This window comes from Cydia strobilella, chromosome 10 (genome assembly GCF_947568885.1).
Source record: "Cydia strobilella chromosome 10, ilCydStro3.1, whole genome shotgun sequence".
NCBI lineage: Eukaryota > Metazoa > Arthropoda > Insecta > Lepidoptera > Tortricidae > Cydia > Cydia strobilella.
Genome location: NC_086050.1, coordinates 12761635 through 12779060, shown reverse-complemented (window position 1 = coordinate 12779060; position 17426 = coordinate 12761635). Strand labels below are relative to the sequence as shown.

The following is a 17426-nucleotide window of genomic DNA, read 5'->3' as shown; positions in this document are numbered from 1 at the left end:
TTAATTAATGCTTGGCCAGATGAGCTACCTAGCGGCGTTCACATATGATTTTCACTGTGAAAAGGTACGAAATGGAACAGAAATAAGATTCTCCTAGCTGTACGGCACCTACAGAGAATAAATTGAATTTACATACAAAGGACGTCAAACGAAATATTCTGATGTAAGTATATGTCCGAGAAAAAAATACACAACCAAGCGCAAAGAACTGATAAGTGATAAAATGTAAACTAGTATGTCCAACACCCAATTCGAACGTACACTTGACGATATCTAAATAAATAATGTCAGTTTTGTCATTCGCGCGTTGTCCGTATGTCCGTAGATCATATATTAGCGCGAGCGAGACGTACGCCTAGCTGACATCATTCAGATATCGTTTTGACATCATGTATATTCGAATTGGCCTCAAAGTTTAATTTGGATTAGACCAAGACAAGCAGAATGGCCGCAGAAGCGGTTTCAGCCGATCTCTACGCGAGTATTTCCGGCCGGCTCGCCGCGCACACGCCAAACCGGTTCCATAATTTGGTGTTTCTGGATAGCCATGTCGATTAATTTACGATAGATGGGCTTCCTGTCAAAAAGACGCCAAGCAACGACGCCGTATGCAAAGACTAGAAGAGTATCTATTTCATTCCTTAGACCACATGACTGGTCTACGTTAAATATAGTTAAGTGAGGTTGATCGTTCTTCCTTTTTATTAAAATGATTGCTAATAATAATTTAACATTTTAAGTTGAAGTTGACTTGTGGAAATTTCCTTTATAACAATAAAAAAAATCGGACAAGTGCGAGTCGGACTCGCCCACCGAGGGCTCCGTACTTCTTAGTATTTGTTGTTATAGCGGCAACAGAAATACATCATCTGTGAAAATTTCAACTGTCTATAGACAGCTATCATAGCTATCACGGTTGATGAGATACAGCCTGGTGACAGACAGACGGACAGAGGAGTCTTTGTAATAGGGTCCCGTTTTTACCCTTTGGGTACGGAACCCTAAAAAACTCTACCAGTTTCAAAGCAACTATAATTTTAATACATGGTGCATTGCTCTTCAAAAAACATAATATTTGTTTTAGGTTGGTTCTAGGTAAGTATATTGATGAATACATCAATACTCCGATTACTCCGATTTATGTTTAAATATTTTGTAAGTCTCTATTCATGACTATTATATACATTCCGAGAAAAACAATGTTTTTTATTCCCCAAATACCACGAACAGGAACTAGGTAACCAGAGCAGGTATAAAACAAAAAGAGACAAAAGCTAGTAGGTATCTCACAAGGGTGCTCCTTTAACTAGGGAAGACCCGACTGAGTATGGTAACCAGTGTCATCATCAGGTCATGGACTATTTAAGAAACATCTTTTTTTAGCAGGTGTCACAGACAGTCCCCTATGCAGAGGATGCATGGAGACAGAAGAAACAGCCTCTCACGTCGTGCTGGAATGCAGCGGAGTGGCCCCATACAGGGCAAAACATCTCGGATCCCCGAGAGACCTCCCCGAAGTCCTACTCAACATTTGATAGGATATTTGATTTGATAGGATTCCGCGAGGAGCTGGGCTGGCAGGACTAGCCCACCACCCATGTCACGCAAAATAGGCGCCAGTCGTCAAGTTGCGGAAAATCGCTCGAACTACAATACAATACAATACAATAGTAGGTATCTAATATCAACGTATCACAATATCCCTTCCTGGAAAAAACTACGACCGATTATTAAAACGAAATAAAAAGCTAAAAGAAGACATGAATTAATTTGCGGTTTGTAACCACAAAGCATCAGGTCCATCAGTGAATGATCCATGCCTGGGCGCTAAGAGTGACATCATGTGATCATCATTAGTCACGACTGCTCTTAGAAAAATAAAGTCTCAAGTCTATGAGACATTTAGTTGCTTAGCACATTTTTCTACCAGGCATTAGTCCCGCCTGCGGTTATGCACTAAATAGTGGTTACATTTGGTTGGCTCGGCTAGATAAGATTTGGAAGGATCGTAGTATATTAAGACAGACGAAGATTAGACTTGTGCGTTCTCTCTTTTTCCCAATCTTTCTCTATGGTGTGGAGACATGGACTATCCGAGCCAATTTGACCAAGCGTATCATCGTTTTTCGTACATCGTATGTTCGTTTTTGATGTGGTGTTGGCGCCGGCTTTTGCGGTTACCGTGGACAGCAATGCGTACCAATCAGTCCATACTGGAAGAGCTGCGCATAAAACGTCGGCTGTCAACGATATGCCAGGACCAAATGCTTACTTACTTCGGACACCTCTCACGTCGTTCTCCGGATAGCCTGAAAAGAATAATAATGACGGGCAAAGTTGAAAGCACGAGACCTCAGGGCCCTCCTCCCGCTAGATGGTGTGCTCAAATTACGGCAGCTATGCAACTAAAACTGCACGAGGCCATGCGCTTGGCGAGGAACAGAACCATATGGAGGAACCTGGTCTTCAGCAGAAGGACATGATGTCACGATCCTCAGTATTGAGGGACCGACTGAAGAAGAAGAAGAAGTGGTTACATATTTTGTGTTTAGTAATAGAAACATCTGCACAAGTAAACAACTACTTAAACCTCTTATTACATTCAAGAAGATTTAAGATCCACGTTTCTTCCGGAATTTTCTAATAATGAAGCCATGTTGAGTTATATTGGGAGGCTTTTTGTGGAAATTGGTGAAAATATCATTGATTAATTTTTTCGTTTTTAATTTCGGCCTATTTTTTTAAAACTATTAAATTGAATTTCATGTTAACAATTTTTTTTGTACAATAAAGTGATTTACTACTACTACTACTATTACTAAACCTAATACAGAAGTTATCTACTTTGGCATCTATTAAAGAGGATAGTGGACAACCGCTTCTCCGTACAAACGTAGTCACCGTTTACTCGATCCGTTTCCATCGAAAAAAATCAATTTGTGTAAAAAAAATCCATAATGTTAATATCCACAGAGGAAAATAGGGACTACGTTTATATGGAAGCGATTGCGCTTTTCTTCTCATTAAGGCAGTTTATCTAATATTTCCTCCTTAACCGTTCACCACAACATTATCAAAGCTACTCGGTACCTATACCTATAGGTCTACCATTTATCTCAGGCGGTTGGTAAATAAGTTGCGAAGCAATTTTCTGGTACCTATAAGAAGTTAGCTGAGTTTTGGGACTAATTAAATCAAATACGGTACCTACCTTAATCACCCGTTGGATTATGTTGGGACCTTCCTCCTCTTGAAATCAGATGCTAAAGTTTGAGGCTTTGACAGAAGCGTTACATTCTTACATTTGGCTTATCTTAATTGAAATGTTCTTCTTATTGTTGGAGAGCTTGGAATTTCGGCATCTGTAGTTCGAACACCTGGTGAGATACAGATTTTTTTAAATCTCTTTGGCCTATTATTGTCCATATTCCTTACCTACCTATTTACCTAAACATCATTGATAAATAGTATTTTTGCACTCTTGTCATAAAAATACGTATCAACATTAAGCTGAGTATGGGAATCGCTGTGTAAAGTATCAAGATAAACTCAACTTTTGAACTCAACACAGCTCTACCTCACGAACAGCAATTTCAGTTAAGTAGGTATCATACTTTAATGCACTCGATATTTCCAAACTGTTCGAAAAACGTCGTAATACTTTAAAGCAATCACCTATAAAACGGAGGACCACCCGAGCCACTCGGCATTCTAAGAACTGTCCCACCACGTGACAGAGGCATTATTTTGGCAACCCATGTTGGTTGGTGCATGAAGGTATGATTTACTGAAAGCGGCAAACGAATGGCCGTAAGCCGTTATTTTGTGTGTCAGTCAAGCATAAATCACCCGATAAAAAACCAGTAGTTGGTATAAGATGAGAAAATAATTTGTTTATATAAATTAGGAAAGGTTGCGCGCGTGGGACGGAGGTGAGAGGCTGCGTCGCGTGCGCGCGTGCAAGGGCCGGTGTTGACATCGCCTAGCGAGCTTATGTGAGCTCTGTTTGAACAAACCAGTGTAAATATCTCAAAAACCACCTAAAGGCCTATAAGACCTAATGATAAAAAGATCGTATAACGCCGATTTGGTGGAGTTAATTATATCTCAATTCAGTGCTGACATACCCAGTAGAACTGTTGCAGTATCAGTCGTCATCGTCATAGCATGTGGTCAGCATAGTAACGCCAAGATAGTGTTTTTTTATACTTTCATTATAGTGCTATTTTATACTATAGTTACTATAGGTAGTATAGTACAATTCGTAATGCCGCGGCATCAATGGTTTTGTGAGCAGGCTCCGTTTTTAACCCCAGCATGCTTAGTTGTTGCGGATCGCAAGGAAAACCTTTTAATTTAAACTAGCGCACACTAGTTCAGTTAAGATGAAAGCTCGCTTACGCTTAGTGAGTGATTGGAACAGCAGTCCAGCCTACGCCGCTCGTGCCCGTATTTTACGACGCCCGAAGAAAAGAAACAAAAGATAGGTGTTTTGACATGAGCCCCGTAAGTGTTGGTTTAATTACCCATTGAGAGATTTCAATATGTTAAGTAACTTCAGCTATCGGTCGAGTGCTCGTCTGGCGCCTTACAAATTGACTGTGGCATCGGGCTTTGCCTGTAGATATCACTTAGTAAGATTTAAAAAAGCAATTTATTACTAAATGATTGGTTCTTCAATTAATTACACGGTGTCCCGTTTAGTACGGACGGATCAAACGAAAGACTAAAATAGTATGTTTAGAGAAAATGAACGAACGTACACTGAAGTCAGAATGAAACGTATCTGAATGATGTAATTCAGTTATCGTGCATTTCTCTCGTATTTGTCCGTAACATGTATTGGCGCTAACGCGACGCACGATAACTAAATGATCGGTAACATATTATTATGTAATTCTGATATCAGTGTTCCTACCGTCGAATTGGCCTGTTATACGTTTCAATCGTGAAATGCTGCAACGCATCGATCCGTGTATTTTGCTCCTAAGAAAAAACTCGTCTTCAAACAACTATGTTGATGGCAAATAATAAAAATTAAATTTAGAAACATTGACAGTCCGCCGGCCATGCGATGAGTCCATAAAGTATTTACATATCTGACAATCAACTTAATTGCCATCGGCTGGTGAATAATTAAAGGAATTGAAGGAAAATACCTTTTTATTGTATAGGTATTATTATTTTAATACACTTGTATTTTTCGATTAACAAGCGTACGATCTGCTTGCAAATGTGGGCACACTAAGATGAATCTTCAGGACTCTTATAACAACAGGCTATTTACATAGGTATCTACCTGGGTAAAATTCATTTCGTTGTCTTGTTTCTGACCACTGTCACGCTTCTATTTTTGTCTTTTATCAAATAAATAAAAAGAGTTGAGTGCCCTTGCACGTCTTTCTAGCTGCAGATTATAATTGTCTTGAGAGATTTTTGTAACTAAATTTCACCCCATACGAAAAGCTCCACTCCGACTCCGTCACACTTTTTGGGGACAAAAAACAAGACAACGAAAAAAATTATGACCCACCTACAGAGTAAAGTTTTATATAATTGTGGTGTTATAGGGTAAGGTTTTTTAAAGATTGTCTATTACTACTAAAGGAAGGACGCTTATCACAAGAAATTTCATACATTAACCTGCCCGTTCCTATCTCTATCCCACGCGCGTATAATTAGGTATATTGCTGTGTCGCTCATGATGTCGGCGGTCAATGACACTGTGCGAGCGGGACAGCAAAATAATAATGAGCCTGCGATACAGACAGAGTCAATGTACAAAATTGACCTACAGATGTTGGGCAAATGGTAACCTACACCACAGGGCGGACACGCTATACATCAAAAATTACTTGCGTTTCTATGTGTGAACGGCAGAACGACACGTCTGTACACGCGGCATGCGTCATTGTGTGAGTAAGTTGCTTAAAAACAGTACTGAGCGGTTGGCAAAAGGTCGTCAATCTGCTGTCGCGGGGCGAAGTAATTCGAATCAGGGCGGGGCGGTGCGTGGCCGTTCTAAATGATAATACTACCTATTACTTATTCTGTGCCTACACTAAATATGTCTACAGTAAAAAGTAGGTACATAAAATAAACATTTCTTGCAATTAGAAAACGTTCTTATTGACATTTCACAAAATACCTACCTATAGATATCGAACCTCTATGAGCTTGTACTCGTACCATATAGGTATTTGTAATAGTTATAGATATATGTGGATCAATTAGCCCGAGGCGCAGAGCTGACGAGTCGCTTACGTCACCTGACACGTCGATTACACAGGATGGTCAATTTGTGTCCACTCCACACTAATAACTCGATATTATGGCACCCCGAGGGGTCCGAAGATAAGCAATTTATTTTTATAACGCCTATTTAAACCTCAGGTCAAACGATTAGTTTTATTTTATGTGGATGGATGAAGCAGAATTAGAGTATAAATATATTACAAGTGGTAAGAAAAATTAACTAATAAAAACGCCGTAAATTCATTTCATTTCATTGATTTCATAGCCTGAGGAGCGTGATTCTTTCGTAATAAAAGAGACCCCTATACGGCCAATCAAGTAGATTCCTAAGATCCTACACCCATCAATATTTTATTACTATTTCAAAGTGATGCAATATAACAGTCTATAAATAAAATTTACTTGGTTCTATATACCTATATGCTCACCAATGGTTCCGTTTGACGAAGTGTACCTATAATTATGCGGCTGATTATTTTTTTCTATGAGTATCAGCAGTCATTGACAAGGTTCTGCGGAAGACGTGGCCAAATACTGTACAGTGTCTAAATATTAATATATTATGAATCTTACCTATGTATAAATATGAACACCTTTATCCTTCGATGTGATTTCTTTTCTTTTGTTAGTGGGGGCTAGTTTTCGAGGACAGTCCCACCAAAGCACAGATTTCCTTTGCATGTCGCTGCTACTCTCTATGTCATCCAGAATTCTATGTTCAATACACCAAATGTCTTTCCAAGTTGGCCGTTCAGTTGTAAGATAATCAATAATTCTTATACCTCTATAATTAGAAAATACAATCTTAGAATTCGGTCGTCCTCGTTTAGGGTGTCGGCGAGGGTACTTCGACTTGTAGATTTCCAAAAGGATTGAAAGTTCAAATCTCTGGAGTTTTTGCTTATTGCGCTTGTCCAAAGTCCATAGTTCACAGCCGTGAGTGAGGATTGGTCGGATGAAAGATTTGTAAAGTTGGTATTTTACTCTTCTGCGCAGCTGTGGAGTACTCAATAGATTCCAATGGTCGCGGCACCAGCTGCGGGCGCAACGAATCCGCAGAGAGATTTCGGAGGACGTATGTCTCACTGATAGCAAATGATCTAGACGCTGGGGTTCTGATTGCATTCTAATTTTTTTTTAATTACTCTGTGCTCCTTAATTCAATATACGTTATTTAAATCCACGCGATTGACAGTAAAGAGCATTATAATCATTCACTACGTTCTGACAGTTTTTTCTCTTGTCAAAAGTTAATAAATAATAAATAAAAAGACACATAATCAAAATGACGGTTAATATTGTCTTCGGTTACCGCGATAGTTACTCATGAAATAAAACTATGAAAACGGATTATATCGCGTATATTGAATTTATAATACATCCCGACGTTTCGAACCCTTTACAGCGTTCGTGGTCAACGGGTGACTGAGGAAAAATTACAAAGTGCAAAAATACCCACATACTAAAATAATGAACAATCATAGACTACAAACTTTAAGGCTGGTTGTACATGCAAAATCGGTTCATAAGGCTAGTTATACACTACAATTATTTTCAAGTAAAGATATATATATACGCGATAAAAACTACGCCGGCTCCAACCCTACACCACGGACCCGAGAAGATTTAATTCCCTACTAAATTGTAGGAGGGTATCCCAATATGGGACCGGCAACAAACCCGGCGGGACACATCTTTTCAAAACATCAGAATGTCCAGCATCATCCAACACTAAGGTCTCACAGTCTATGTCTCGCTTGCTCCTTTATCAGATGGACTACAGGATTCCAAGCTGGTGGTAGAGAAAATGACGGTTGTCAACAATGAGGTTAAAAATCCACAGATTATACTGGTTACAACTAGAACCAAAAGATAAATATAAATATAACCTACACGAGTAGGTGCTCTACGTACCTACGTATCTTTCAGAAAATTCACTACCTACAATTTTTGCTCCCTAAGAATTCACCACCCAATTGGTTGTGGTTTTAGCGACCCTGAAGTAAACTTGGACCCCCAAATTAGACCATTCAGGTTACCTAAGTATTATTTATATACCTACTGAAATTATAATTTTAATATAGGTACCTACAGTATAATAAGATACTCATTTACTATTTACTTTACTCTGACTAAAAGCAAAGTTACGTACCATAGTTTACTATTGATCAAGGTTCCATTTTAAAGATCAACATCTGCCTTGAACTGTACCCTAATACTGGGAGTTGCTGTAACAAATATTGTTTACAACCCTTATCACGCACATAGCCGCTTAGTTGATGTAAGTTTTCATAACAAGACGTCAAACCGATCGTACCAACATTGTTTTCAACTCCAAAAGCGATTCAATTTATGTTCTGGCTTACAACCCACTATGAGTATTAATCTAGGATTATTGCTACTTTTCTCTGTTTACGGATTATCAGATGAGTGTTTCTTGACAGAAGTAAAGAGTCTGTTGGAAGGATGCGACCACTTGACGGGTCTCAATATCACCAGTATTGGAGGGACGATAGTCGACGATCACAACTGTGACGTGCTGCTGCCGAAGCAAGTGTTCATCGAGGAACCATTATTCCAATATGACTTGGCTGACTCTGTAAGTACCTAACCATTGTGATTAACCATAAAATTAAAAAAAACTAGAAAAATTTATTAGTAGTTAGGTAGGTACTTACTTACCCAGTCGTTCAACAGTTAACTTCAATCTCGACCAACCCCATGCCCTTAATCGTGCAGAAGTTCCAAATCTAAGAATATTAGAGCCTAACTATTGGATTTTTAGCCAAGCGTAGTAAGGGCTGCATTTATGTAGAAACTAAATTTTAGATTTTTCATTATACAGTTAAATTAATTGCAGAAAAAGTACTACACCATTTTTATGGTGGACCCAGATGCTCCGCCGCAATTGGACGGAGAGTTTTACCTTCACATGTTGAAGTTCAACGTTCCAGTAAGTCTTATTTTCACGCAGTTAATAACTTTGCCTATTAAGTTACAGCTTATTAGGTATGTTAGGTTTCGATTAAAACTAAGTAATAAGTACAATTTTTGCCGCAGGGTACTGCTTTAAAAGCTAAGGAGGGCAGTAAAACCAATGGAGTCGATTACCGCCGTAAGTAACAAAAACCTACCTGTCTTATTGGTATTTTTTAAACTACTCGAAATGCCTCGAATATTCATAAGAATATTCGAGGTATGGGTTGGGTGCGGAAAATGTGACCAGCCACGGTAAAATAGCATTTAAACCCTTCTTGCGTTTTTTACTATTGACTCTTTTGAGGAAGTGGTTTGATTCGTATTTTTACTTAGCTTACAGACTCCCAGCGCCACCTATCGGCACAGGCGCGCATCGCTACATGACGCTGCTGTACGAGCAAGCCGACGGCAACAACTTCTTGCCGCACGCCGGGCTCAGCCGCCACCGGTTCTCCATCTCCGATTGGATGCGCGGAAAGAACCTCTGCGGTCCGGTCGCGGCGACGCAGTTCCGCGTGCAGTACTAGATGGCGCTATGTAATACTAATTCCGTGGGCAGTTCTAGAATAACATAGACTAATCTATGGTTCTAAATAGCGCCACATTTCTCGGTTACCAAGCTACACAACTCAGCATCAAAGAAAAGATTGCAAGAGACATCTGTCTAAAACTCTCAAAACGGAAAGAGATACAAGTTTTTGAAATGGTTGTAAGAACTGCACTGCACGTCTAGCACATTATGCTTCGTCTCGAACGGTTTAACATAGGTATCAAGTCGCGCGCGACGAGGTGAGACGTAGTACACACGTAGTACTGAACATGCAGGACACGTGTGACAACTGTGACAAGGGGAGCGCAGAGAGGTAGGCATCTATCCCTGGAGGAATCTGTATACCTATGCCCCTACCAATACAAGTGCAGGCGACAAATTGTTGTAAAATAAAATTTTATAATATCAAGAAACATTATGTATTTGATTTTTTCTTAAAACGTAAACATTAGTAGTAAAGCATCACGATTTTTGTGCCGCGGGTCTACCTCACGCCTCTTACGCAGCGTACATGTACTACGCAGGCGAACAACACGCGAACGCAAAGCGAAGCGATGCGGCGCGGGGTGAATCAATCCTTTGATACCTATAATCTCCTCCTATGTATTGAACAGGTCTCAAGCGGTTGTTTTGAACGGATTCTCATCATCATGGGTGGAAATCCCTTCAGGAGTGCCCCAAGGATCTCTTCTTGGACCACTATTATTCACCATTTTTATACATGATATTTCCCAATGCTTTATACACTCAAATATTCTTTTATTTGCCGACGATATGAAAGTCTTCCGGATAGTCAATAACGCTCTTGACGCTACTTACCTTCAAGAAGATCTTCTTAGACTAGATCAATATTGCGCTGTCAATAAACTAGATATAAATGTGTCCAAATGTTTTGCCATCTCCTTTACTCGAAAGCGCAATGTCTTTAATTATAACTATATGTTAAAAAATGAGATTATTTCCAAGTGTAGTGAGATAAGGGACTTGGGTGTCTTAATGGACAATAAGTTGATTTTTGATCGGCACGTGGATTCAATAGTCAATAAAGCTTTTAAGGCACTTGGTTTTATCACAAGATCGTGCAAGAACTTTAATACGTTAAAATCAATTAAAATTGTCTATTGCGCATTTGTAAGAAGCCATCTCGAATACGCCTCTCAGGTTTGGAACCCTTGTTATGACACCTATATTTATAAAATAGAAAGAGTTCAAAAAAAGTTTATTCGTTCTCTGAGATTTAAATTCAAAATTCCAAAACAAAGTTATAAACAGCATTGTGCAAAACTTCATCTGCTACCTCTCTACATCCGGCGTAATATATCCGACGTAATATATATTATGAAAATTGCTCAGAACCATGTAGGCTGTCCTGATCTACTAGCCAACTTGAATTTCACAGTCCCCCCACGCATATCCTCTCGCACCAAAAAAACCTTCCATATTCCCTCCGTTCATACTAATTACAGGAAAAACTCCTTCCTTCTAAGAGTTGGTAAGTCTTTCAATCAGCTTTGCAAACATCATGATCTCATCGATCTGTTCTGCGATAGCTTTAGTTCGATACGTAAGCTAATGACTCAGGACTTTTCCCACTTTTAAGTGTTAACAGTGGAAAAAGTGTTAACTCAACATTGTATCTCTATCCTGTTCTTTTTTCTCTCTTTTGTTCTTCTTGTTAACTGTTTAAACCAATTTTCCCTCTCTGGTAAGATAAGTAAAGTATATTTATAAGTTAGTAAGTATTATTAGTTGTAATTTCGCACACCATGCACTTTACGCAGTTTCTATCTGTGGAAACTTGTAATTGGCTCACTGCTTCTATGTTATTACCTAACGTGTTACTTCAGTTGTAAGTTTTCCTAATAAATAAAATAAAATAAAAGTGTCCTCCGTGGGCGATCTAGTTGCGAACGCGAACGTCGTGGGCCCGCCGCGTCGCTTCGCGTTCGCGACTTGTTCGCTTACGTAAGACGCTGCGCAGGCTCTTACCTACTTACTACTGTGGCTTCTCACTCATCATCCTGAAGATTCTTCACTCGAGTCTGTTAAAATGAATGAACTGCTGGAATTTGACATATTTATCTTTCGATTTCTACCCGTTGATGTACTCGCTTCAGGTCTGTCCGAATAAGGATTGTTTAAAATACATGTACTTTTACATGTACCCTGATGGTGGTCACCTCTGTAATTTGATTTTTGTTTTTCAGTAGATGTGCCAGCTTCCGCTTCTGAATTGCAACATTTTCTCTTACTTCTATTTTTTGTGCTAATAAAGTCAGTAACTTGTTTGGTAGTTTTAAAATACCGTGTCGGATTTCTGGAGAAATTCTTCAACATGTCACGCACACACGCCGGTGTCCTTACTGCACCTCTTTTCCATCTGATTTGTTGAACTTGTACAAAACTCGTAACATTGCAATCTGTGAACTTTTCATACAAACTTGTCTCACTAAGTTCACCAAATATATCCTTGATAGCCTGCACTTCTAATGCTCGTAGGTCACAGTTATTGTTCTCAAGCAAACTGTATACAAGAATTGGCCTTAAAAACAGTTTGTATGCAAGTACCTTCTTAGCTACAGACATTTGAGGATTTCTTAAAACCTTGTCTTTTAAAGTAGTCCATTCTTTAACAAATTTTGTATTTGACATATCAAATCCTTCCTCGGATCATAATGAAATATTTTATGAATATTTAGGTGATCCGCTTCATTTGTATCGTCCAACGTAGTGCAACGGAGCAAAGTGCAACGAGTGCAAGTGCAACAGGCGGAAAATAGCAAGATAATGACAATTTTGTGGCAATAATAAGTTAACATTGACATTTAGGTGTTTGTGCGGAAAGAGAAGAATCGCCTCTGTAAACAAAACTGTCATATTTTATTATCTCTGAAAACTTGTCAAAAAGCTGTTAAAGGCACAGTATGTATAAGTTACTCTATGGTTTACTAATGGGGCTAGTGCAAAGAATATAATACTCACTACTCATCATACTATTGGCTAGTGGCAGAACCTCGGCAGAACATTGCAGTAATACCCATGTGCAACTACCAACTACACACCCACCTATTGGTATGTTCTCAGGGTGTAGGCAAAAAAATCTATTTGTATAAAATAAAATAGGGTAATTTTTAAAATTTAATTTTATAATTTTTAATATAATATTTACACAAATTGTATGTCAGTGAGCTAACAAGTTACGAATAATAATCAACAGCAATGCTATTAGCATCACAAACACGCCAGATACCAGTCAAAATAATCAAAATATTGTCGAGACAATGAATCCCAATGAAGACAATGGTTGAGTGCCTACTTTCTGTTTATATGTATATTATCTGCATGTTTGGGATTGTTTGTGGTGTAAGCTAATAACACATTTAAAATTAGAGTACCTAAAAATTTTAATAAAGTAAATTTAAGCACAATGTTGTAAGATACGATACGGTAAAATGGGGTGACTTTGAAATACGGGGTAATTATAACATTTTATTAACTACCTTAAAATTTTAAACGATTTAGCTTAGCTAGCTTAGTATTAATTACGCTTTTACAGTAATTTGAAGACTATCAAAGTAGGCCCATTCTTTTTTTTTATACCACTTCGGTACCGTATACCGTAGCCTATGAACGCCTGCAACTCCAGAGGTGTTACATGCGCAGTGTAAACCCTAATTCTTACTTTAAGTCACCCCATTTGACGGTCCATAACTGTAACCTTTTAAATATTAAATACATCAGTAACAAGGCCCGCGGCCACGGTGACTCCGGCGACACGCAGCATCACTCGGCCCAGCTCCTTCACGTCTTTATAGCGCTCTATGCTAATAGGTTTGCTGACTTCTATGTCCACTATTGCCACTGAGTTATTCCCCAAACAACGAGGCTTTCTCTTGATCACTTCTCCTGTGCTTTTATTCAAGAGAGCCTTCAGTTTTACAATATGCGCAGACTCTACTAAAGATTGATGGTGTAAAAGTACCGGATATCCCTTAGTGATTGGAGCTTTCACATTGAAAACTACAAGTCTTGCCTCAAAACGGGTGGCAATCGGAACTTGCTGGATTGGATCACTTAATATATATCCAACTGCAACATTTTGGATATCTATCCCAGATAATGTAACACTAACTTGATCACCAGCAAACGCTATGATGTTTGGTAAATCATTGATAGCCAAACTCTTCACTTCTGCAACTTCTTTTGTTGGACATATCATCACCTTATCACCCTTATTGAGTATACCATTTTCAATCCGCCCAGCTACACAAAAACCTGAACCAGTCCCTTTAAATATATCATTGATGGACATGCGCAAAGGTTTAGAGACAGGCCTCTCTGGGACATTAAATTTGTCAATTACATCTAGGACACAAGGCCCTTTATACCATTTAAGTAGCTCAGGTTCAGTTGATGGTTTAATCAAGTTTTCACCTGTCAGTCCTGAGCATGGAACATAGGTTACATCGGAATCCTTAAATCCCGCCTGTTTCAAAAATACTTTAAGTTTCTTTGATATTTCGTCAAACCTCTCCTGTGACCAATTAGTAGTGTCAAGTTTATTAACAGCAACAGCAAGCTGGCTGACTCCAAGTGATCTCACAAGTAAAGCATGCTCACGAGTTTGGCCGCCAAGGTTAAACCCAGATTCAAACTCACCCCGAGTTGCATCAACAACTAGCACGGCAACATCAGCTTGCCCCGCACCAGTAATCATGTTAGGGATGAAATCAGCATGGCCTGGAGCATCCAAAATTACAATTCTTTTAGTTTTAGTTTCAAACTGTGCTCGGCCAACATCCATTGTGATGCCTCTATTTCTCTCTTCACCAGTTTCATCAAGCACCCAAGCATACATGAAACTTTGTTTCCCTATCTTTTTACTCTCTTGTTCATATTTGTGTAAGGTTCTCTGACTGACTTCACCCAGATCACAGAGTAAGCGCCCCATGAGAGTTGATTTTCCAGCATCAACATGACCAATAACTACTATATACAGATGATCTTTATCAGCACCTCTTTCACTTGAATACAAGACATTAGGATCAATTTTGTTTTCTTTTAACTTTCCTAAGCTTTTATTTTCATCGGGCACATCACTCTTCAAAGTTCTCTCTACTGCAGGAGATTGATCTCTAGGAGTTTGAGGCTGGCTTGTAGTTTTCTCTTGTTCTACTTTGAAACCCTTTATAGCACTTGAAGATTTAGGCTCCAGATTTGTGGTTATAACTTTTGGTGCATCTGTTGTGGAAATGACAGCAGTCTTGGGAATATTGATAGTAATCACTGGTTTTGGGGCATCCTTTACTTTGGGCACTGGCTCACTCTTTTTAGCATTCAAAATACTATCAAGAGCTATACTGCAATCAAAATTGTGCTTTAATGCAGCTTCCATGAGAATGTTTTCTGGTACTGTATCTGCTAAGACATTTCGTAGCTCATCTAAGCATGACATGAGTTTGGCTTCGTCGAGCTCAGTGAGATTTAAAGAGCGAATATCAAGTGACTCGCGGCGCTCTAGCGACGGCCGCGAGGTCTCTGCCTCGCCTTCGGTTTCCTCCTCAATGTTGGCATGACTTTCTAGAAAGTGAGATATACCTTGCTGATTCCGGGAGCGATCGTACAAGAACTGAGCAGAATCATTTGGCGACAAACAGCTGTCTTCCTCCACTGAATGACCGTAAAATTCATCGTCGTCATAGTCGTATGAATAACTCCTATTTCTGAAGTTTCTATGGCGCGCCATTGTATTTTTTTAACTGTGTAATATTTATGTTAACGACGCCACATGTTTTTAATTTTCACTCCTTCCTTTTGTTTCCTAAAAACACAAACATATTTTTGTTGACCTTTGAAGTAAAAATGTATTTATTAATGATTGCGTATTTGATGTGATGACTTACCGGAGAGATTAATTTAGGTAAAGAAGCTTATGTATTCTGAAACATCTTGTGAATTGTGATATTACTAAACTTGATATTGCAAATTGTAACCACATTTACACTAGTCTGTCAGTCTACAGCTACACAATGTACTGAATGTACGCAACGAGCAACAATCTTCCTCTTTGACACTGGATTTCGACAATACTCATTCAAGTTGACATTGACACTTCGATTCGATACGACCATAGACCTAGCCCTAGCATTATATAGATGAGCTATACGCGTGCGCCCGTGAGGGACGAACATACCAATGCGACAATATGATTGGTCGAGTAGATTTGTAGCCCACCATAAACCATACTAAATTTACGGTGGGGAAGCACTTTTACAAAGGCAATAAATAAAATAATAAATATAAATAAATAAATGTATGTATTTATACCCCATACCCCACACAACTACACACATACACACACAATCACACACAAACACAATTCAAATTTTCAATACGACGTTTTCCCTTCGCGTCCACATTTTTTAAATTTGCCGCCTTTTTCTACTGACAAGATTTGCTTGACCAACTATAGTTATGGCAGCAGTTATGTTAACACACCATCGCACCACACCAAGGTCATTCAACCTTGTACCTTGGTGCGTGCGACGGTGTGTTACACCTTTAGAAATTTAACTGGTACACAGAAAAGCGAAATCTGTAAGTATTTTTTTGCCGTAAGTGCTTGACAGACGCTCTTAAAAACTATAGTTTGTCAAAAGACTGTCTCATTTCAAACATAGACAGAGAGAATCATACTATCTTTGTCTTGCTATTCCTGAAGGATTGTTGGAAAACGTGCTGAGTTTTTATTTGTAATGGTTTGAAGTTCCTTTTGTGATAATGTCTTGTGTGATCGAGGGCTGTAAATCGCATACAGGAAGAAAAGAAAATACGCACGAACCGATAACCTTTAATCGGTGAGTTTTGTTCAATTTTGAAGAAATTAATTTATAGGACCTGACCCTAAACATTGAAATCGGTATGTTGTCGGCAAGTCTATATAGATTTTTTGCATATATTTTCGAACTTTTCTGCTAAGTATGAAAGGTTATATTTTTGGCATAGTGATGTATCGACCTCAGATCAATAACCTATCGACATTTACAGCTTTCTTATAGTTTGGCCCAGGACTGTCTCATTTTAATTGATGAGTACAGTCAAGGGCATAAATATATATACATTCCCAGTCTCAAAAATATGTGTACGCTCAGACAATAAAATCGTGTTCACATATTTTTGAGCCATTTGTCTGGATCGATATTTTTGCCTTCGACTCTGTACCAGGTAGTTTTCTTTGTTCTTACTTACTGACAGATTGTGTTTGCCAGACTATAGTATAATACTAAAAACCGGTCAAGTGCGGGTCGGACGCGCGCACCAAGGGTTCCGTACTTTTTAGTATTTGTTGTTATAGCGGCAACAGAAATACATCATCTGTGAAAATTTCAACTGTCTAGCTATCACGGTTCATGAGATACAGCCTGGTGACAGACAGACGGACAGCGAAGTATTAGTAATAGGGTCCCGTTTTTACCCTTTGGGTACGGAACCCTAATAAAAAGACATTAATGATCCAATGAATGTTCCTTTTATTAATATTGTTGGTTTACCTATCTCACAAAACTCAACTTTTTATTTCAGATTTCCAAAGGACGAGGAATAGGGGATATTACTGCAATGTTCTGCCACCAGAGTGCAGTAC

General features: G+C 38.8%; 2 protein-coding genes across 2 annotated transcripts; one reads left to right on the top strand and one right to left on the bottom strand.

Annotated features, from left to right (window-relative positions):
- The first annotated feature begins 8447 nt into the window (after positions 1 to 8447).
- On the top strand, positions 8448 to 9817 carry LOC134744777 (protein D2-like). The gene is made up of 4 exons (XM_063678688.1): positions 8448 to 8854; positions 9116 to 9208; positions 9316 to 9370; positions 9568 to 9817. Exons 1-4 carry the CDS (start codon positions 8630 to 8632, stop codon positions 9759 to 9761), a joined length of 567 nt encoding a protein of 188 aa, XP_063534758.1. The 5' UTR covers positions 8448 to 8629; the 3' UTR covers positions 9762 to 9817.
- A 3140-nt stretch (positions 9818 to 12957) lies between these two features.
- LOC134745011 (protein HBS1) lies at positions 12958 to 15833 on the bottom strand. Its single transcript, XM_063678978.1, has 2 exons — positions 15688 to 15833; positions 12958 to 15605 (listed from the first exon to the last, which is right to left on the bottom strand). Exon 2 carries the CDS (start codon positions 15528 to 15530, stop codon positions 13506 to 13508), a length of 2025 nt encoding a protein of 674 aa, XP_063535048.1. The 5' UTR covers positions 15531 to 15605; positions 15688 to 15833; the 3' UTR covers positions 12958 to 13505.
- Positions 15834 to 17426: the final 1593 nt, after the last annotated feature.